Source organism: Cyprinus carpio, chromosome A2 (genome assembly GCF_018340385.1).
Source record: "Cyprinus carpio isolate SPL01 chromosome A2, ASM1834038v1, whole genome shotgun sequence".
Classification (NCBI taxonomy): Eukaryota; Metazoa; Chordata; class Actinopteri; order Cypriniformes; family Cyprinidae; genus Cyprinus; species Cyprinus carpio.
The window spans coordinates 15,861,130-15,883,977 of NC_056573.1; the positions used below are offsets into that span (position 1 = coordinate 15,861,130).

At 35.8% G+C, this 22,848-nt stretch overlaps 1 protein-coding gene across 2 annotated transcripts; it reads right to left on the reverse strand.

The window, feature by feature from the left end:
• Positions 1-1,657: 1,657 nt before the first annotated feature.
• LOC109102634 (nuclear receptor-binding protein 2-like) lies at positions 1,658-21,157 on the reverse strand. Of its 2 annotated transcripts, none has more exons than XM_042775570.1 (18): positions 20,625-21,157; positions 6,705-6,827; positions 6,425-6,526; positions 6,240-6,329; positions 6,076-6,116; positions 5,526-5,620; positions 5,378-5,401; positions 4,940-5,023; positions 4,651-4,706; positions 4,442-4,537; positions 4,217-4,349; positions 3,597-3,699; positions 3,465-3,515; positions 3,236-3,371; positions 2,714-2,767; positions 2,555-2,618; positions 2,374-2,429; positions 1,658-1,891 (listed from the first exon to the last, which is right to left on the reverse strand). In XM_042775570.1, exons 1-18 carry the CDS (start codon positions 20,742-20,744, stop codon positions 1,793-1,795), a joined length of 1,527 nt encoding a protein of 508 aa, XP_042631504.1. In that variant the 5' UTR covers positions 20,745-21,157; the 3' UTR covers positions 1,658-1,792. The 2 variants fall into 2 exon arrangements, with proteins under 2 accessions (XP_042631504.1, XP_042631512.1); XM_042775578.1 differs by lacking the exon at positions 20,625-21,157 and adding an exon at positions 20,220-20,533.
• Positions 21,158-22,848: the final 1,691 nt, after the last annotated feature.

The window sequence follows — 22,848 nt, forward strand, 5'->3', positions numbered from 1 at the left end:
GCACCCAGTACATCTTTGGCTGTGACAAGGTTTAAGTTCTTACATATAGAATACAGCAGAAAGTAGCGTATGAATCATTTAAATATATGCATACTGTGGTGATATGTAAATGCAAAACAGAATAAAAGCCCTTCATTCCCAGTGGAGGGATTTATTAAAGTAAACCATTGTTTCTTCTGATTCACTCAACGGTCAGTTCATTGTATGCTATTGCTATGCATTAATTAGTGTAAGGGACAAAGAAATAATTAAAAGTAAACTGCACCCATATATGTTAAACACCTCTGAGCAGACAGCTGATCTAGGATCAGGTCATATTCACATTAAGAAGGCAAATAAAAAAATCCAACATCAACACGGTTACATTCATGAACTGCTCATTAGCTGCTCAAAATGCTTTTATGATTAACTGTGTTTGTATCAGTCGCTTTGGTTTAAAATGTCTGCTAAATGAATAAAAGCAAATGTCTTACTGAATTTATAGATCTACTCATCTTGGCAAAAGACATCTGGATTAAATGCTTTTCTGCTTTGTTGCTTAAAACTGAGCAAATATCAAATGGAAAACCTTGTACACTTGAGGTCAGTAAGATTTTTTGAATGTCTTTGAAAGAAGTCTCTTAAGCTGCATTAAGTTTAATCAAAAATACAGTAAAACACTAATATTGTTTAAAAAAAATCTTTTTTTTTAAATATTAAAATAATGTTGTTTTCTTATTTTGTGCTCAAGTAACAATTCTTATTGTTATCAACGTTAAAAACAGTTGTGGAAACCACGGTACAGTGTCTTCAAATTTCTAGGATTAATAGTTTTAAAGAACAGCATTTAGTTCAAAACAGATTTTTTCATAACAATGTAAAAGTTTTACTGTCACTTTTGATCAATTTAATGTGCCCTTGCTGAATAAAAGTGTTTATTTCTTTAAAAAAAATATATATATATATTAAAATATTACTGACCCCAAACATTTGAATGGTAATGTACTACTTAGGGATACCATTATTGCCACTGTTTAAAAACACCTGCAAAGTTACCATCTGCATAAAAAAAGCAATTAAGACAAAGTTCAATAAAAAAAAAACAAAACAACAGAAGTCTTATTATAATTATTATATAATTATTGATTATTAGGAGGAAGTTATTTTTAAGATCTAAAATAATGTTGAAATATATTAGTATAAGAGCCAAGAGCACTTTTGTCATAGTACCGTACATTTGTTTACTCAACGTCAGCTTGTTAAGCAAACAGAACAAGATCATTTAGAAATGTAGAATTCAACATTTTAATGCACTTCCTTGCTTGAACTTTTAAACATGTATACCAAGACTGTGTATTAATTGTTTAAAATAATAAATAACACATTTAAACTGAAACAAAATTGTCTGTTTGAGATTTTGTCCTTTGCTAGATGAAAATGGATTATGCCATTTAGGCAAAATGACTTGGAGGGATGTTACAAAAAACAAATCACAACCAAAATGCTGGCACTGAAGCAGGATCTCTGCAAGTGATGGAAATGTTCGTCATGGTGAGATGATAGCAGTAATTCGACCGTCAAGATCAAAATGAACAGTTTGAGCTCTTTGGAGTTTGTGCAGGTACCATGCGGTATTGTGTGAGATTTTCTCCCCAGGCCCTTCACTTATTCTGAAGCCATCTTGTCATGACCTTCATTATGTAATGCTGCGTTTTTGGTCTCATTTCCCTCTTCTGAATTTCTCGCCATCTCTTTTTCTCATGCTCTGGCCCAGTCATCAATCTCTGTTTGTCTATTATGGGACCAGCTGGGCTTAGTACATCACAGCCATGGCAGTAGGGGAGGTAGACGTCCCTGACCAGTGCTTACATAATGCATCCTCAAGAAAACAAGCCAACTTCTCGCAGTCTTCCTGCATGACACATAAACAAGATAAAAACAATCACACATAAAGCAAAGCTATTTTTTACGTTTTTCGTAGAGGAATAAAGATTTATCATGCACAATGTGTTATGTAAAAGTATTGATTTTTCTATTAATTTCTCAGCTAAACTGCTTAGACTTGGGTGATAATTCAAATGTTATTTATATGCATGATACACACCACCAAATATTAATTGTCACTACACCCACCAAATAGCTATAAATTGAACAATACCTTACAGGTTTCATGTGGTTTTCACCATTTAACAAATAATAATTCCAACTTAGAACTACTATGATTATATCAACTTTACCCACATATATTCAGTATACTCATGTAAAAAACAGTACATACACTATATAGCAAATATGGTATATGCTTAAATATAGTAAGTATAGTATAAGCTCTTATCTGCTAAATGTGACTAAAATGCATGGAGAAGCCTGGTGTTTAGAAGATCTTGAGCTTACTTCACTGATGAAAGCATGGTGAACCAATTCACTAGCCAAATCTTTGGGATGGTCAGCTGAAAAAAATAATTGAATGTACTTTTCAGCCAATTACACATATATAATTTTTTTTTTTTTTTTTTTTTTATAAATTAAAAAATTAAATGAGAAAAGTTTTGAAATATTTTAAAAATGTACTTACATGGCAAAACATCACAGCTAAGCTGACGGTGAAGCCTGTCATCCATCTTTAAAAAAAGAGAGAGCTACAGAGAAAGAAAGGATAGATGATGCACAATGTCCACATTTTTTCAGGGGAAGAAGCGAAGCAAAACTAAATGCCAAAAACATTTTAACTCACATGACTCCTTGTGCCTTCCTCATTCACTTCCAAATTACAGTGAATCTGTACAACCTGTACGAAATCACAAGGATTTGGCTATTAAGTGCCTCTTTTCTGTTGCACAAATCAAACACACAGGGTTTTTAAGAGAACAGAGTCTCATAGAGTAATAGAAAGTAAGAAGAAAGTAAGTCAAATACTGTTTGTACATGGATGAGATACATTGATCACCATTTCTTGGAAATATTTAAACACACTTTAGCTTTTTTAGATTGACGCTTGCTCATCATCTGTATCAGATCTGGACACACTTTCCATCAGTCTGCCAATATTTGTAAGACAACTAATATTTTGCTTCAGAAAACGACGACGCAGAGTTTAAAATGAATAGTGTATCTGAGCAGTGTTTATTTACACAAACTGTGTGAACGAACTGATTGAACTTGAATCAGTCTTCCCAAAGCATCATTTGAGGCAAAGCATCACTACTGGGGAGTTAGTAACTCTCAACATTGTTTCTAACATAAATCGTATTCTAACCTTTCTGGTTTCAGTCTCCTGTGGTTCTGGGCTTGGGGTCTTCACAGTTTCCATCTGTTCCTGTGACAAAGAAAGAGCGCGGGGGATAGGATGCGGCCGCTGAGAAGCAAAGTTCATGAGGGGATATATGCCGTTCCTGTTTGAGCAGAAGAAGAAAGGTTTCAAATGCTCAGGTATGGAAACAAAAACAGTCTAAATCTAAGCTCAGCTGATGTTCTCTGCGACTCACTTCACATCCTCAAGGAATTTGTCCAGCTCTAGAGGAGAAACGTGAGAGTACTTGAAAAAATAAAAAAAGAGAAAGACGTCAGAGGAAAGTGGGAAACAATCAGAAACTTCCTATTCTGTTTGAGAAACTCACTTTAGATGGACTCCAGGTCGGTCGCGATGATTAATCTCTGCCATGATGCCATTAGGGTCAAAAGATTTTGTTTTCTCTTCCACACAATTCTCAGGAAGGAGATCTGGAGAAAATGAAAATAAGTTTAAGACCTAAACCAAAGAGAAATGAAAATATGAAGGAGCAACAATTTCCTTTTGCATAAATGTGCCATGCATAACATTTCTGTTATGTCTAAGATCAAAAAAAATTTCATTTAATGTTGAATGTATATTTATCAATTGTCAATTAAGTAACTGGTCTATAATTGATTTATTGTTTGATTGAATACATGTGTGTTGATTTGTAAGGAACTGGATATTAAGATTCAATAGAATTTGAACCCTGAGGAAGGTCCTGCGTGACCAAAACGTTTGTTAATTTTAAAATGCACTGAGCACTTTTTTGCACTTTGTAATAATAAAGAAGATGTAAAGGCATGTAATCCTTTTTTTTTTTTTTTTTTTTAGATATACAGCAAACACATTTCAAGCATTGCGTTTTTTTGCTCTTTCGCAGAATTTCAGATCTAAATTAAAGCATTTCTACTCTGAGGACTCAAAGGAAGGGATGAACAACAGTGTTTTCCATGTCCCACTTACACTGGTTATTGATAAAGCAGTGCGCAGCAAGCAGTTTTAAGGAGTGGACCTCAAATAACACTCTGTGGAACAGCAGGTCATGAGCTGTAGGTCTCGTCTTGGCTTCTGTGTGCACACACGACTGGATGAATTCCTGTCAGTGTAAGTGATGAAGGCATTACAGTAAACGCAAAAAAAATTCAACAGAGCTGTATTAGTTACAAACATACACTTAAAGTATTTTACCCTCATGAGAGGGTCCTCAAGTGATTGTCCAGCATGATCAACAGCCTCTTTCGAAACTGAAGTGTCTCCATTGGCCTGGATTTCCAGTACTGCCATCTAAAGGTGAGTGGAGAAAAAAAAAAAAGTCATACATAATGTTGTTTTTTTGTAATTATTATAATATGCTATTTTTTGATAATTTAGTTAGATTGTTAAAGTAATACTCAGACCTCCAAGGCACTGATGCCAAATGAAAATATATCAATGGCATAGTCATCTTCAGCAGCTTGAGAAAAAGAAAATAAAGAAATGTCATGAAAGTGAACTTATTTCTATTTTGCATTGTTCTAATGTATTACGAATTATAAGCAAAACAATTTTTCTTTGCTGAAAAAAAATCCTACAGCTTTCCTTTTATGCCCAGGCTAAATTAAAAATATTCCAGATGTTTCTAGATTTCAGATTTTTTTTTTCCAGATTGAGAAAGATGATAATATGGTAAAAGCATTGGATACTCACCGCCGTACTCCGGAGCAAAGAAATGCTGGTTCCGCATTTCATCTCGATGTTGATGCACATTCCCATGAATCGCTTCAGCAAATACTAAGGGAAACACACAACATTCAAACTCTATTTATAACATTATATGAATGAAAGAATTATTGCCAATGAACATACAAGATCTCTAGCACATGGGCTAGAGTCCAAAATAAATACTCTGAACTGGGAAGCGGGCCTTATTTTCTTTATTTACAGTATGTCTTAGATTGTGAAAGCTGAAAAGAATTATTATAGTACATTACATAACTGCCAGGATTTTTGGCCAATATATGCAAAGCATTGTATAAGGAAGGAAGGAAGGAAAAGAAACAGCCTAAGTATGGTCTGTGTCTTCTTTCTGACAAGATAACCAAATTCCTGTGCACATGGCATAAAGAGAGCTCAGAATGGGCTTACCGTTAACAAACAGCCTGTGCCAAACTGTAAAAGAAAGAAGAGTCATATAACTTTTCTAAAAACAGACATTCTATGTTAAAAAAAAATCAAACATCAAATCTTTTTGAGTTAAACCTTAAATACAAGGATTAAAAGACTAGGGTTAAACCTGAGCCGATCTTTATGAGGCCATTGTGCTGGATAAAGATGGTGTCACAGGTCAGGTTACCGTGGATAATGGGTGGATCACATGAATGCAAGTAACTAAAGACAGAAAAGATAAAACATCAGTCCTTGTATGCAAAAAAAAATAAAATAAAATCATAAACATAAAAAACATTTTTGTATAAAAATAAATTAATTTAAAAGAGAAAAAAGTTTAATCTAGTAAAATAATAAATTTTATAGCTGAATTGTCTAACTTCTAGTGTCATGAAACATAATTGTCCCACACTTCCCTCATCTGTCATTGGCCAAACAAACTGACAGCCCCACCCCCAAACTCAGACCATTGGCTGAGTCAATGTTGCTATGCTGGGTTGGTCAAGATGCTCAAACAAACAAAGAAATGTTTTAAGATCGTCACAGAGTCACAGTGTTTACTGACTTATAGCTGTCTCTGTATATTAAACTGGGAAAATATTTTTATTTTACTTCAGCTTTTAACAGCAAATGTGCAGATGAGTTCAGGAGATGATACTAAATCCTCAATGTCCTACCTGAGTGCAGAGAGTATCTGCGTGCACCAACGCTTCCATGCCTGAGACATACAGATAGTACCAGTGTGTTATGATTTAGTCATATTTCTGCCAGAAGATGGCATCGTCCTCTAACTTTTCTGCATGTAGGGTTTTCAGTTTCTAAGATTGAGAAAACATCTCACCTTCACATTCATAGTTTTGTGGTTTTTCTTGGTCTTCTTCAAAAACTGCTTGAGACTTCCAGATGACATATATTCAGTGATAAAAATCACCTGTGTGGCATGAAATTAAAGAAAACGTGAAAGTCTGAATTTAGGGCGAAGTTCACAGAGCCGTTCATTTCTATCAGGTGTGTCTTGCGTCTCACCCTCGCTCTGCTCTCTCTCATGTCCAACCAGTACTTGTGAAACTTCACAATGTTCGGATGCTCCACCTGCATCAGGTTCTCAAACATCTCCTTTATCCGCTCCTGCATGAGACAAAGTACATCAACTCTTGGTTTAACATTTCAAGCGTGGTTTCTGTCACCATACCACCATTCCAGCATGATGACACTCCAATATAGTAACATTTCACAGATGTTTGTGGTGCAGCATACTAAGTATCCCACCCATAATATCGATGTTGGAAAACAAGCATGGTCCTACCTCAAAGGACTTGAAAACCTTCTTGTCTGAAAACTGCACTTCGTTCCACACCACCTCCACCCCCTCTTCAGTGTCCATGGCCAAGTACGCACTCTCAATGCCTGGGACATTTCCCTGACTGACCTAAACCAGAAAAAAAAAAAAGGACACCGAGAAAGAGGAAAGGGTGAAAGTGAGTTTAGCACTCACAGACTCTGCCAAGTTCATACAAAGTACCATTTAGCCAGTGATATCTGCAATATTTACTTCTCGTTGCACAACTTTTTACAGTGTTTGCAAATGTGATATTTTGGTATCAACTTCTTGGTACTGTTAGTACAGGAAATGAGTATTTCTGTGAAGGAGGACATACCCCCTTTCCGCCCCCTTGCTCCACAACTCTCCCATGAGGCACGCTGTGGTTTGGGCTATGAGGAGCGAGCATGACAACACTGACTTTGAATGGCCTGTAAATTCTTGTCTGTTTTTTGTCTTTGGAATGCTGTAAATTAAGTTAAAAGTACAGAAACTGCTGTTTGCTCTCCAAACACTTCAAGTCTTTATTGGACAAAACCAGTCCTTAATTATCACAACTGTCTAAATGAAAACAAACCACCCAGCATTTTCATGTTTTGATTTTCTATATTTATAGGCTGAATTTGCTCCCCTCCCACTGATCGGGGAGCTCAACTATGTGTTATGGTGACAGATACAACATGATCCAGTCACGCTGCCCTCTAAAAGGCCTTGGATTCAACTATATCTCAGATTTAAAACCATATGACTACAAACTGATAATACGGTTTTGTATGCTTCAACAAAAGAGCTTCTTAATTGGTCAAGGCGTTCAGGCACAATAAAATATGAGTAGAACAAGTTGTCAATGTTGGAAAATCATTCTAATGTTTACTAGGCTAAATTGTATCAAGTCAAGTATAAGTTCAAGCACAAATGATGTGCATGATTGATGATAATAGGCCAAAGTCTAATTCTATGAAGGATTATCCCACAAAATGAACAGTTTATTTTGGTATTTTAAACACACTCACTGTCAATCGCCATTGTGTACCAGGCTAAGAGGTTGAATAGTGGCCATTAAAAGGACTGACGGATATAAATCAACCTCACGACTTTTATGACACTTTTACAAATACTGGCCGAGCAAAGCAAAGCTTGGTTACATAAGACAGAGAACACAAGGACACTAAAAGCATGTCCAATTACATTTGGAGTTAATTAATTCCCTAGTTTCTGCACAAACAGACAAGGAATGTCTTTGAAAACAAATTAAAAAACTTTCCATTTCCTCTAAGAGCCAGAGAGTGCTCTTCTACCCAGCTGGCGTCTCCAAATTATGTGTAATCACAGGCTGTTGAGCCTGGCTACTGTAACTCAAAGCACTAGTGATTCACATATAGGATGCAAAGGTTTATTAAATTAAGATCTAGCACATTTAAAAATCAATGTTCAACATCTTGTGTATAAAAAAAGCCCACTTATATATATAATGCGTCAAACCACCCACAAATGAATTAAGCCACTGTTAAAATAATGTTGTGGTGTTCGGTTCTTGGTTTCTGGTCTCTCTTGTGTGAACGTTTATAAAGAATGTTTTGAGTATAAGTTGTTAGAAACTCTAAATACCAAATAACACGGAACACTGTGCCCATAAAACCAGCTGATATGATCTGACGTTCAGTGCTTCGAAATCCTTTCTGACATGAACCCACACAACAGCTTTCCCAATGAAAACAAACATTACGATCTTCAGTTCCTGCCCTTTCATCCCCTATCCTGCGTCTGTCACAGATACGCTTCCAGCTGTATTACCTCTTCCTGAATAATGTATGAAATCTAATAAATTGTTCTTCTGTGGAACTACTTTCATCTCTGAAAACCTAACCGTGCATGCTCAGTTTTTCCTTATATATCCTGTCAAACATCTCTGAGGATTAACGAAGAGAAAATGTGAATGGATTTGCATGCATACCTGGACGAATCAGCACTTTATATGCAGGTACAGCTTTCCAGCTATACAATTATCATCATGAATGGTGCTTGAATTCAGCATGCTAAACCCAGATGCCTACTGGGCCCCTCAGACACAACTAAATGTCTTGTCTGGGAACAAACGACAAACCTCTCTCCATGGGCGGCTGCCTTTGTGATGGACAAAGGTGACCTGACGCCACAGTTTTAACTGACATACAGGAGACACTCATATCTGCACTTTGCTGTAATGTTGGAACAAAATAGGTTGTGTAACACACTTAGCTGGGTAGAGACCCAATTCCAGATGTGAAAACAAGCAACACTTGTAAGCAACACTCTGTCTCACTCAAGACCACCAATACAGCCTGAAGGCACTACTTAGGGGTCTGGAGGTGGAGATGAACACATGACATGACATGAAGGAGACACAAATGTGCTGCTCTGCATTCTTGCGGTAAAGTTCTCTGAAAACATTAAGGAGTTGCCTGAGATGAACAGAAATGGTGGTATTCTGTTGTTTACCGCCCAACTATTGAAATGAAAAACATGGCACTTCAATCTGCAGAGTGTGGGAACCAGATAATTAACATAGCATATACTATATGATAAATACATTCAAATTTGTGCAGATGCAAAATACTTATAAAAAAATTTTAATAAATAATTTAATGTTTAGAAATATATTAATAAAATATTTATATTGTATATATTTAGGAAGGCTTTTATTTTAAATAAGTGGTATTCTTTTGAACTTTCTATTTATCAAAGAATACTGAAAACCATTGTCTCATTGTTTCCACAATAAATAAATAAATAAATATTACTAAGCAACAACGGTTTTCAGCCTTGATGATAATGAGAAATGTTTCTTGAGCACCAAATCAGCATATTAGAATGATTTCTGAAGGATCATGTGACAATGAAGACTGGAGTAACAGCTGCAATAAACACAGTTTTTAGATTATAGGAATAAATGACATATATGTGTGTGTGTGTGTGTGTGTGTGTATACATGAAAGTTTTGAACTATGTTGATTAATACATCGGTTTCTAAATTTAACCAAGTTTGAGCCCTGTTGTTAATGTTGAAATCTGATATTTTTAATATTTTTAATGTACCAAGTTAGATGATTCCCTATATAATTTAGTGTTAGCTGAGAGAGAATTACTTCCATATGCAAGCAAAACAGACCTTATAACTGAAATATACTCAACTGAAAAGTCAAAAGTAAAACTAACTCTAGAACTTGTGAATGAATCAGAATCTAACTGAATCGAGAAATCTGTATCAATACCCAGCCCACATATTACACTTGCCCAACCAATTAACAAAATTATTCCCCGTTTATCAATGTACAGTGTGAAATCTTCCTGAAAGTCTTACCAGGATTAATTGCTAGCCCAGTGTTAAATATGAACAGGTAACATAGGGTTACATTAATCCTGGTTTAAGAAAAGACTATGGTTAAACATTTCCCATTTAGTTACTGGGAATTAGAAATAGTCAGGATGCAATGAATCACAAATACAGGACAAGCATAAGAACCCCTGAACTTCAGAAAATGTACCTAAACACTCTGAGCACGTTATCAGTTTGATCTTCCTGAGATTCACACACTTGGCAGTCACTCAATAGGAGTACTCAACGTGATAATCCTACGAGTAAAGTGTTACACTCATCAAGCTTTCATTGCATCCTCTACAAGCTTAAGCTGCATTGTGTAACTTTTCCCAAAGAAAGAGTGCCGACAGAGGCGTAGTATTTTTTGAGCTCTTGCCTCAGGGCATCCCTCTCCCAAACCCCTCAACCTTTTATCCTGCATTCATGTATGAAATAAAGAATTGGCAAAATCAGCATTAAGTGATGAACAGCTTTGCTTTTGGGTAAACCCGGCAAGGTAGATGTGTTTGTGGAAGTAGGAGGATGAAATGTAAGCCAGGAATTTAAGTCTATAGCAGGTCTACAGTTGCACTCTTTGATAAATATGTGGTCAGTTGCTGTTTGTGATCTGCAGAAAGGTATTATCCTGTATGCCAGAATCCCAAATGCAGGCCAGTGGTGACTAATGCATCCTTTATTACATAAACTGGAACATTTTAAAAGCCACATCACGGCAAGTGCACCACTAGGTTTGAACATGACTGGCACTTTTGAAGCGAGGAACTGTCACAGCAGGCCTGTAGGATCGAAGTCTGCTGCATTTTCAGTTTTGAGAGCTCTGGTTTGAATGAGGGGTTAATGCAATGAGCGATCAATGCTGATGGACTTGGAAGGATCATAAACAAAGAACAGTGCAATATGTAGCACAGGCAACATCAACTGACTGAAGTAGGGAGAAGGACGATGAGAGAAAGGTAAACAAAGAGCATTATAGAATAAAAGCATGATGTGATGTCTAAGCAAAATAGTGTTAGTCACTTACACTCACAACTCATGAATGCCCTGCTTTGTGATTCTGGAGATGTGGAAAGCCATGGTGTGAATGGACTGAAAGCTTTGTCTCCTCTTCTAGCGGTTCTTTTTCTTCCTCTATAGCTTTTGCTTTGTGTCGCAAAGTTCTGAAAACTGGTATTTTGCAATGTTGTGCCAAGAGAAATACACCTGCAGCAACCAAACCAAAACTATCCAGCTTTGATAAGATAAACAAGTAGTTTATACCTAACTTTTTGGTTGGTTAAGGGACCAGCCTGAATACAACAATCACAATTATTAGACACAATCTTGCCTTAAAATAAACTATACTCATATATAATCGCAGTCCTGGTGATAAGTGAATAGGACGAGCAAAGTTCTCCTAGATTACAAGAGTGACACATGAATACGGGTGACTGAAATAAAGGAGTGTCTTTACTTGTGACATTCTAAAAAAAGAAAAAGGAAAAATGCCTAAATAAAGCATGCATACACACACACACAATCGCACAGTGTAATCCATATATGAATCAAAAATACCATCTTCTCAATGCCAGTTCTTTAGAAACACCCAGTACATGATGAAATATCAAGGTCAAGTAAACTTAAAAAAATACAAATAAAATAAATAAAGATCCACTCACAAATCAAAAATTATAAATGGCTTTTAAAGCTTTACTTTACACATGCACAATATCTAGCTGATGATGTTTTTTTTTTTTTTTTAAAGCAGAACGAAACTAGAAAATGTATTTTTAGAGTATTTTTTTAATGACTTTTAAGATTTTATTAATTTACATTTTCAAGGCCTGGGAAACACAATTTAAAATTTCCAGGATTTCCAGGACCATGGGAACTATGTTAAAAAAATAAAAAATACATAACATACAAACAAAAATCTTATAAGTCATTATGGATGATTTGAGCCATTATTTAACCCCCAGCAGTGGAAGTAAAGCTGCACACTGGATGAAATTCCAGTAAAATCTTCTATCCGTGAAATCTAAAAGTTCTGGTCTAGTTACTGCTAGTCAGTCACGTGAGATTCATTTAGGACTCTCAGAGCATGAGAGAGCTGAAATACTCAAGCTGTCATCAAAAGCTAATTCTACACGTGACACTAATGACCTATCGCTGTCATCTAACGTCTCTGAATTCAAATCTCTGAATAGACGCATTGTCTCAACTAACTGAAGAAGTGCGGCAGATTACTCTAGCACAATTAATCAGACCAACTCCTGAGGGAGTTCTGAATTTGAAACAGACAGATTGAGTGTGTGTGATTTTTAAAGGGAAACTTAAATAATGTTCAGTTTTACACTGAATCCACAAAAGAGGAAATTTGAAAAGTGGTACAGAAAACCTCAGAAATACAAGGTATTAGAACAAGTTCTATATCAGAGATCTTGAAGGGGTCTCCGATATCCATAATAATGATGGAAGATCAACAAACTCCAATCTTAAAGTGATGCTTCGCTCAAAATAAGAATTAGAACAATTCTATATACACATACATATACATATACATATATATATATATATATATATATATATATATATATATATATACACATATATATATACACATATATATATAATTATATATATTTACATATATATACATATATATATATATATATATATATATATATATATATATATATATATATATATTTTTTTTTTTTTTTTTTTTTTTTTTGGCCATACAATAAAAGCTTATGGGGTCAAATGCTGTTTGGACCTAAACATCTTCAAAGTATCTTCTTTTGTCACACAGAAAGAAATTGTCATACAAGTTTGGAACAACAAAGGTCCAAGATGAAATAATTTTTATTTGTAGGTGAACTATCATTTTAAATCACCATCAACTAAAGCTAATGTTAAGAAGCTATATGCTTCAGCTATACGTTTCATCATCCATTCCAGATTAAAAAGATGGAGTTAAATGTAATATACAAGTATACAAAACATTTTTACAAAAATGTAAGAAAGTTTATAAGTACTGACTTGACATTTATTATGGGAAAAAGAACAATAAAAACTGTTGTTTTATATTGAAGTGTGACTGTTTTAACATTCTCTGAACAAACCACTAACACTCTGGTGGTCACAGGAAACCAACTCTGCCAGTCTTCTGGGACTTAGAGATCTTTAAAAGAGGTTGGCACAATCTACTGGAGCCCAATGCCAAACACAAATCAGAGAGGGCCTTGATAATACAGTGTGTCAATGAAAGATGAGCAGTGGTCAGAATAAGAAGACCAACATCATTGTTTCCTTAGAATCTGGACGAATGAACATGCAATGAGAGTGAGATCGAGAGAATATCATATGGATGGCTTAATGCAATGAGACAGATGGCGCTTGCTGATTTTGCTTCACACTGGCCATTAGCCAAGGCACTCACACACTCTCTTTCTTTCTCTCTCTCTCTTTCTTTCTCTCTCTCTCTCTCTCTCTCACACACATCAAAAAAATCTGCTGTTCCTCTCCACTGGGTTAATTCATGTAAATGCATCATCACCACCTTTCAATGGGTGAGAAGGGCCATTACCTGTGAGTGTCTGATAAGCACACCAGGAGTGGGTGGCATAATCAAAACCTGATAATGATTTATGAATATATCACGCTATACACAACAGTTTAAAAGTTTGGGGTCAGTAAGATTTTTTTTAATACTTTTGAAAGATGTTATCTTATGTTCACCAAGGCTGCAATTATTTAATCGAAAATATAGTAAAAAGACAATATTCTGAAATCTTACAACAATTTTTCTATTTTAAAATGGTATCTATTCCTGTGATATCAAAAAGCTGAATTTTCAGCAGCAATAACTCCAGTATTCAGTGTCACTTGAGAAATCATTCAAATATCCTGAAATATGTTGAAAGAGTTATACATGATACATTTTTACATGATACATTTTTACTCTTTGATGAATAGAAAGTTCAAAAGAACAGCAATTATTTGAATAGAAATATTTTTAAATAAAAGTCTTTACTTCCACTGTTGATCAATTCAGTGGGTTCCTGTTCAACAAAAGTATTAATTTCTTTAAAAAAAAAAAATGACTGAACTTCAACCCTTAAATGTTTATTGGAACTTCAGAAAATCTTTACAATATTCATATGAATGAAAACTGGGATATTTTCAAAATCAGCTTAACAAACTCAAAAACAGCAATGCATTATACATACAAGTAGTTGAGTCATGTCATGTTGTAAAGTAGCTGATATGTGCTCACAGTTACCTGATGGTGTGACTGCACAGTAAAATTCTATATTAATGAACTAATGAACTACTGTGCTGTTATTTGGCAACTGTAGCCACATAAACCACGAATGCATGGTTGCTCACATCATAATCAGTGAAGCTGTCAGCAGTGGCTAATTACACTAAGCCTAAACAGTTTAGTTTGCGCCAGTAAAAAACAACACAGAATCTTAGTGTAAAAATAGTAAATGATACTAAATAATGGAAATAGTATCTATATAGAGTGTAAATAGACATGATATGCTATTTGTACAATGCATCTATTCAGAGCTATTTGTTGTTAAAATGTCTGAGCAATAGTGGGAGGAGTTAGTGAATATATCCTTTACCAACAACAATTAGCATAAATAGCCTTTTTGAATCTGATAACATCAATGGCATACAAGTACCTACCATTTCTACCATCAAGGCATATACTGTCACCCTGCCATAGATGAAGCACAAAGAAGAAAACCCAAAGACATCACATTTCTACAGATGATCTATAAATCAGGAGTTAGGAGATTCATAATAACCAAGTGTTTCCAAAACAATTGCTTTAGTTTGAAAGTTTGCGGGAAAGAAACCCAAAGGTTTCTAACTTATCTAATCCTGACAGACATAGGAACATTCTGTTCGCTCACCTAAAACATGGCCAATCTCTTAAAGACAGAAAAGTGAGTGACCTGCTGAGCTATTTTAAGACAAACCTTTTCTTCTAGACTCACTATGAGGGTCTCCAGTAGAAAGGTTGCTTCGTTTTGAGTAATGACAGAAGACTTGTGAAAAATTCTAATTACCCATTCTTATTCACCTTTAAGACCTCAAGCAGGTAGTTTGCATTTTTCACGGATGCTTGTGGAATCTTTAGCAGTGTGAGGACTGAATGGACTATATACATGGTAATTTCCTGGTTTTAGATAAGCCAGCTCAGTCATTTCCGGTCAACTATCAAAATTAGCTGTGCTATAAGGGGAGCGCCCTTTGCTCAGTTTCTCTACATCATCCACTCAAAATTTGAGTGTTTACTACTGTCCTTTTGCATTGACACACTTTTCGTATTTTGATACTGTAAAGCTGCTTTGACACAGTCTGTAGTTTACTAGTTAAGTATTTAAATAATTAACCCTTCTAGGCTGTTGGTGTTTGGGCTTAAATATTTATTTATTTTTAAATGACATGAGACTTTCACTTCCTGCACTTGCTATACTTTATACTTCAGTACAGTAAAAGCACTAAAATGTGTTAAAATTTTATGATAAATCCAAAAGCAAGATGTCAAATAACTAGAGAATTGAGCTAATGAGTGATCCTCTGCTGCCATCTACTGGTTATAATGCAAATTCTTATGTATTGTAATGCTCATTCTTTATAATGCTAAAAGTCTTTGTTTTCCGTCAGGAGACAAATTTTAAGCACATTTTTTTTTCATGTGATCTTCATGAATGAAAAGTGAACCTTTAAAGTGAATTTTACTGCACAACTGTAACTAATCTCACTCCAGCCAGGCAACCAAAGTTGGCAATTTTGTGTACATATCCAATTATATTCATGATTATGAAGGTAAGTAATCGATTATCGAGAATATTATTATGATGTAATTTACGAGATAGCATCGCTAGCTAGCTAACGTTAGAGTGGGCAAATATTGCAAAGTCTAGATGTGCAAAGTTAGTATAGACAGAAACATATCCCAACAGACTAAAGGGGGTAATTAAAGCAAAAGTTGGTTCAACAAAATACTAACACGAGGGGGTGATCCTTTTTCTAACTCAGTGATTCTGTTGGTTTTTTTATGTTGGTGTTATATCTTTCACTTGGATGTTATAAGCTGCACTGAGCAAAGTTAGCCTATATGGTTATTTAAAATTCATTATTTGCATTTACCATTCAGACATATCAGAACAGACCTGTGGCATTTTTTTTTGGTCACAAACCATCAGTTCAAAAAAAAAAAAAAAAAAAGATGGATGACACTAAGCAATTTCCTATTGCATTGCCATGTCAAATTAAGTGAAATATCCAGTAAAGCATCAATACTGACGAGAACTGCATCATGAGATCAGTGTGTTGGCAAGACTGATCCATTGGCAACGTGCATTTGAAGGCAACATCGACTATCTCCTTTCATTCGTGCTGGTGTGTGAAGGTCAGGGACAAAAAGATGGAGGGAGGGAGACTGAGACAAAGACGTTAACTTGTGCATGCTGAGCAGAATGACTAAGTGTGTGCAGATTTTTTGTCAGTGAGGGTGCCTGTAACTTTAAGCTGGTTGTAAATGCAGGGACAGCCATGAAATAGCTGTATTAGCATTGCTCATTAAACACACAGACTAGGTGAACTTTAGTCCTACTGAGCCTCCTCAGAGGGTAATTATTCTATAATACTGATGTCCTTAGGAACGTAATGATGTCTTTTTAGACATGCTAAAGTGATGATGCTGATGCAGATCTGCCCAACTCGTGCACATTTTGTACCTTCTCACTCTAATTAAATCCTCTTTCAATCATTTTTCTTTTGACTGTGAAATATGTAATACAGCACACTCCCTTGGTATGGATTTAATTATTGCATGGTTTAAACTTTAGGGAAGACAGCTGCTGAAAAACTGGCATGCATTATGTTTTAAATCTCACAATATACAGCAGTTGATCCTGCTTTGGGTTTGCTTGGAATTATTACTGTTAACAAGGCAAAAAGTACACAAAATAACTGGCCATACTGTGTCTAAAAAGTAAGGTTATCAAATTACAATAAGAAAAAAAATCTCAGCCATGCTGATACTCAGTAGAACAACACAACTGTGTGCATTGCATATTTATCTCCCATCATGAATTAATTCTTCTGATGAAACTGCACAAATAGGTTTATTAAGTCTTCTGAGAAACAGCAAAATGTTGGAAAACAGTTGCATAACAAAAGTGTTTAAGAGCTATACCAAGCTGGCTATCACAGAAATCTCTCCAATAGCTTCTCTATTCTGCTGCCTTAATTATAGCTAAACTTGAAAATGTGCTAATTCATTACTGCTGCTACACGTCACAACAGAATACAGATTAAAAGAAAGTTAGAGCAAAAGCTAACTGAAACCAACAATGGTTTTGATTTGCACTCATTTGTATGTCATTCCTACGTGAAAAATAACACACCACTGCCAGAAAACATCATCGCCCAGCCATCTGCCCACTGAGTCATTTTCACTTTGAGTTTTTCATTCACACACATGCGCTCGGTGCTAATTAAGTGTAGGGGATGAAACGTGGTAAACATCTGCTCAAAAACTCTGTTGACAGAATTTTGAATAAAATGAAGGAAGTTGATGATTAACATGATTATAAAAGCAAAATATCCAACTTCTGATTGTAGACTTTATGTCCAGTCAGTGTACAGTTTGTAATGTTGAGATCTCTAATATTTAAGGATACACATGTCTTCAGAAACATCTGAGATGCATAAGGGCCAATTCACATTGAGGCTGATAACTATAATAATAACAATTAAGTTTTAAAAATCATTGTACATTTAAAAGAACAGCAGAGTCCACTCCAACTGCAATGATTATGGCACAGAAGAACAATAACGTTGGAGTCACATTCAAAGCGATTTTTTTGATCTGAAGAATGTTATCGTGTATTGGTGTGGACGGGCCTTTATCGACTTCCATTTCTCGACTTTCAATGATGTTGGTCAAATAAATGCAATATCAAAGATCTCAATTGTCCTTTTTTTACTATGGAGTGTGCTACAATTTATTAAAATATAAATAAATAAAACATTTATGGGGTCTGTAATTTTTATAATTTTTTTTTAAATGTAGTAAAGCCCACGTTATTAAAAAAAAAATTGGCTGGCAATCCTAATGTCACAAGGTTTGAAACTTTCGAAACAAATATAAATGCAAGAGTTTTGCAACTACCCAAAAAACTCCCAACATTACAGCGTCTTACACTCACACTGAAACAACCTGCAGAACAGAAGCTGGGAGGCATGATCAATGTCTCTTCATTTAAATGTCAGGGTCACTGAGGAAAGAAAACCACCACACCACTGCAAACAAAACTTTCTCTCTTGTTGTACAAGCACGTCTGTCCTCCTCTTAGTCAACACTTTGCGCTTTGGCACCATTAACAACACTGACGCAATAAGAGAGCAGGCCACATACTAATAACAGTCTTGCTCTTACAGGCGATTCACAAGGAGGAAATAATTACTAGTTGTGCTCCAGCCACTTTGTCCCAATGTTTGAATCAAATTTTGCATCTTTACTGCTTCTCACAATCAAGTGTCATGGAAAAAGTACACATAAATCACCCCCTCTTGAGACTCACCCTTGACCTCTGAGAAATTTAAGATGACTTGTACCATAAAATGGAAAACTTTCACACATATCCACATAAAGCGAGTGTATTATGTTCCATGCTTTTAAGCACACAGTAAATATTAACAGGTATTTCAAATTAAATTAAAATAGTAACTTAAGTGCAATATTTTTCTTATTAGTTTTAATTAAGTTACTGTTACATAATAACATCTCATTAACTTGGCATACACATAATATACTATCGCATTTCTATAATTCAAATCTGTTAAAGGATTGTTAGGCTGCATTAATTAGGCCAACATTAATTAGAGAATACTTCTCATAACACCCGATGTACTCGTTACATCTTAAGAAGATTGGCATCTACACTAATATTAGTCTCTTTCATTCTTATTCCAAGGTCACCGTAGCCACCCAGATCCAGTCCATATCGAGTCCAGATGGTGGAACAGCACCTAGAGACAACCTCTACAGCCCTGAATGTCAGCGGAGACCACGTCAACTAGATGTGCCCCAGAGACAGATCCATCGGCACAAGACCACGGGAACCAAACAGGACCTCTGCACCTGTATTGCAGGCTGGAATTACACCACAGAGCCTGGTTTCTAACTAGGTTTTTTTTTCTTTCTAAATTTCTGTCACCAATGGAGCTTTGGTTCCTCGTCATTGTCACCTTTGGCTTGCTTAGTTGGGGACGCTTGACTGATTGCACACACACTATTGGAAGAGAACTGAAGTGGATGATGACATCACTGAATCATCAATGAACTGACATTAACTGGAAAAATGACTCTGCTATTGTCTTCTTGCATTATTGACAAACTATTTCCTTGTTTAACACTGTAAAGCTGCTTTGACACAACCAATACTGTATAAAGTGCTATACAAATAAAGGTGACATAATACACTGAATGTTGTCATAAATAAAAATTAGTTGAAATATTAGGGATATATTTATTCTGTTTACATTTTTAAATAATTTTGAGTCAGTTTAAACCGCTTTAAAATGATTTAATCAGATCAACTAGCTTTGTTTAGCTAAGTTCATTTTGGGTGAACCTGATGACAGAATACTTCCTTAGAGAACGACATGCAATAACTGGTCCACTTTACTTGAGTCAAATAAGTATGCTTACTATAAAGTCAATTGGTTTGCATGCTTCTGAAAAGTAAAAATCAACCAGTTCGGTTTTAGACTGTAGGTGGGAGGGGTTGTCTAAACTAAAGCATAATTTAATTAGCATTAAAAATAAACAAATAAAATAAAGTTTCACAGTTAACACTACTAAGTAGTATATGCTTAAGTGAGAAGGTTATAAGGTTCCAGTGTGGTGTAAGATAGATAGACTGAACGTGTGCCAATACTGATAAGCTTTAGTATACTGTATCTGTGACTTATCTCAAAGAAAGCCGAGATCTTAACGCGTCAACACGAGCCAACGGGAGTGGGCTGACACCAACACGCCCATTTTATCTCATAAAACAAAAGATAAAAGATCAGGAACAGAAAAAAACAAGAATATGAAACACAAACCAATAAAAATAATAGCAACTTACAGTTACTCTGTGCCATGTATCCGCGGCGTGCGTGGACGATGGGGGAGGGGCTGTACGTGAACTCAAATGCGAAAACTACCTCTAACACTTATGAAATGCTGTTAAATGTCCTTCAAACTCAAATATTTGTTTTCAAAGCACATGTGCATCGATTTACGTTGCTCTGTCAGACATTATTCAGTGATTAACTGCTGCAAATCACTGTAAACTCTCCATGTGGACAGAGACCAACAGGACTGGTTTATCGCGAATACACCCACAAACCCACCATACTATGTGTTTGCATTAGCAGAGCCCTTTAAATACTTAAATAACAGTTAAATACACAATTAAGTCGCATCCAGTCGTCGTCTTTACAAGAAAATGACAGCGATGCTTCACATGCCCATTAGCCTCGAGACGTACCTGCTCCCGTCGCTTCTGCCAGCGGCCGCAGGGGCTTTCCTCCAGGATCTCACTCTCATCTTCACTCTCCTCCTCTTTCCCCCCGGATCCCGATATGCTCTCTGGGACGGACATAGTCATTTTACCCTTGCGTGCTGCTTTCACTGCTCCGTTAAGACCAGCTGAGCTGCAATGTTGCCGCTGCGAACGTGTTTCATGAACGAGTATCGAGAGTGACGAGTATCGCTGGTCACGATTCCAAGTTACAGCTCGCTTCTAAATAATGCAACACACGACACGATTTGCGAAAAGCGTTTTAAAAGCGAGATAAAACATTCAGTGCTATGCTGAATTTAACCCCATCCTTAAGGGATCTTAGAAAAGAGGATAAGGCACCAGATAGCAGACGGTCTCGTACGTGACAGACGTGGGTCTCTGGAGGTTCAGTCGCAGCCCGCCCTATACACACTCGGTTTACTAAAGAGCCCGACCTACAGGCATTACATCTCAGTCCAGCTTTCCCGACTGGCTGGAGCTTTCTGAATGTCCTCTTTTTAATATGCTACCGTAAAGCTTAGACAATTTGCACAGTGATCCTTTTACTGTCCTGTGTCATAAAACATTTCAGTGCATGTCAGATTACTCAACCCCGGTCGTAATTTACACAATGCAAAGGGTGATTGGTCTATAAACAATATGGCCTTCAACACTTCAAATTACAAAACAAGTTTGCAATGTTGCCTTAACATGCCATTTAACCCAGTATTGTGTTGAGTTTCTGGTAAAGTGACTAAACAGTGAATTGTGTATGCAATTTAGGCTTCCTCAGGTCAAGGCTTGTAAGAGTGTTGCAACTAGTATTTAAAAGGAGTGACAGCCTTCAGGCAGGTGGGAAAACCTTCCACATCCTCTTAATACCCTTTCTCACATATGCACATATGCTGTATAATTATAATTTTTTAAGAGATAAAGTACAAGTACACTTGACAAATATACATTTCTGTTTCTGTTTTAAATGATAAATATAGATATTTTAATTTTTAAAAAGGGCACTTTGGACAATTTCTGGTTCTCAAAAGAAAGTAGGAAATGTCCATACTTTATCCAGTGAACTACACCTGACCTGTGTTTACACTGCTAAGAAACTTGAGGCAAACTTCATTCAGTATGCCCTAAAAGATGACCCTGAGACTAGTTGGTTAAAAGTAAAAATTACAGAAATTCTATGAAAGGGGAAGTTAGTTCTGAAAACGGGTCTTGCATCATTTGTTTCTAGAATACAATGACATTTACACATTTTTAAGAGTGTCTTAGGTGTCCAAAAGTGTCCAAATACTTGTTTTAGGGCTGCTCATATATGCTTGTGGAGTATCTCACCCTTACTGACCCTTACTGACCCTTTAAACCTTTCACTCTCTTTCTTGCGAAATCCCATGAGAAGTTGCATTGCTACTAGGTGTAGTATGAATAAATTTGTTGCTAATAATGTGTCAGTCATCAGCAGTTGTACATGAACATCACTTTAATATTTTGTTTTTAATTTACATATATGAAAATACTCACTTTTCTGTTTTTTAACCACATTATGTCTTCATACACTGTCTTTATCAGTTCTTGAAAGTTGATTTCACCAAGTATCCCAACACTCACATCTGTTCTATGCCTTGTTTTGCTTTCTAAAAAGTTTTAGTCAGTTTAATTCTTTGAAATCAACTTCATTTTATTTTCTTAGAAAAGCACTTCTGCTAAATTCTCTCCAGGGTAACAGCTCTTCTGCCTGAAAAACTTATTTTCCTGCCAGTTCAAGCCTGCCAGAATGACTGACTCTCTGTTTATTTTTAAACTAGATGAAATAGAATTCTTTCAATCATATTACTGGATATTTTGTGCCACCTGCTGGTAAAGTCCTGTAGTTACAAATTAATATTTAATAAACACTATTTAATAAAAAGGCTATATGACATTTCCTTATCGATCATGGGTGCTTGTGTTGGTTGTGTTTACAGCACGAGCTGTAGTTTTTGTCAGCTGAACAAGAAGAAGCCCTTTACAACAAGAGTAAACAAAGATTATTTTATTGCAACTCAATAACTTCAAAAATCTAAAATGTAACCTTTTAAACAATCATCTAGCCACACTAGTCACATACAGCTCTGGAGATGTGATGGAACAAACTAGCCTATCTGTAGAGTCTGAGAACAGTTTATCATTCATAGTTTCACAACCAGCTTTCTCTTCCACAAAC

Coding starts and splice junctions, on each gene's coding strand:
- LOC109102634 (XM_042775570.1), bottom strand. CDS start 20,744: ATGACTATGTCCGTCCCAGAGAGCATATCGGGATCCGGGGGGAAAGAG. Junction 6,330..6,424: donor TGAGAGAGAGCAGAGCGAGG/GTGAGACGCAAG, acceptor CATGCCACACAG/GTGATTTTTATCACTGAATA. Junction 5,402..5,525: donor CCTCATAAAGATCGGCTCAG/GTTTAACCCTAG, acceptor TTTCTTTTACAG/TTTGGCACAGGCTGTTTGTT.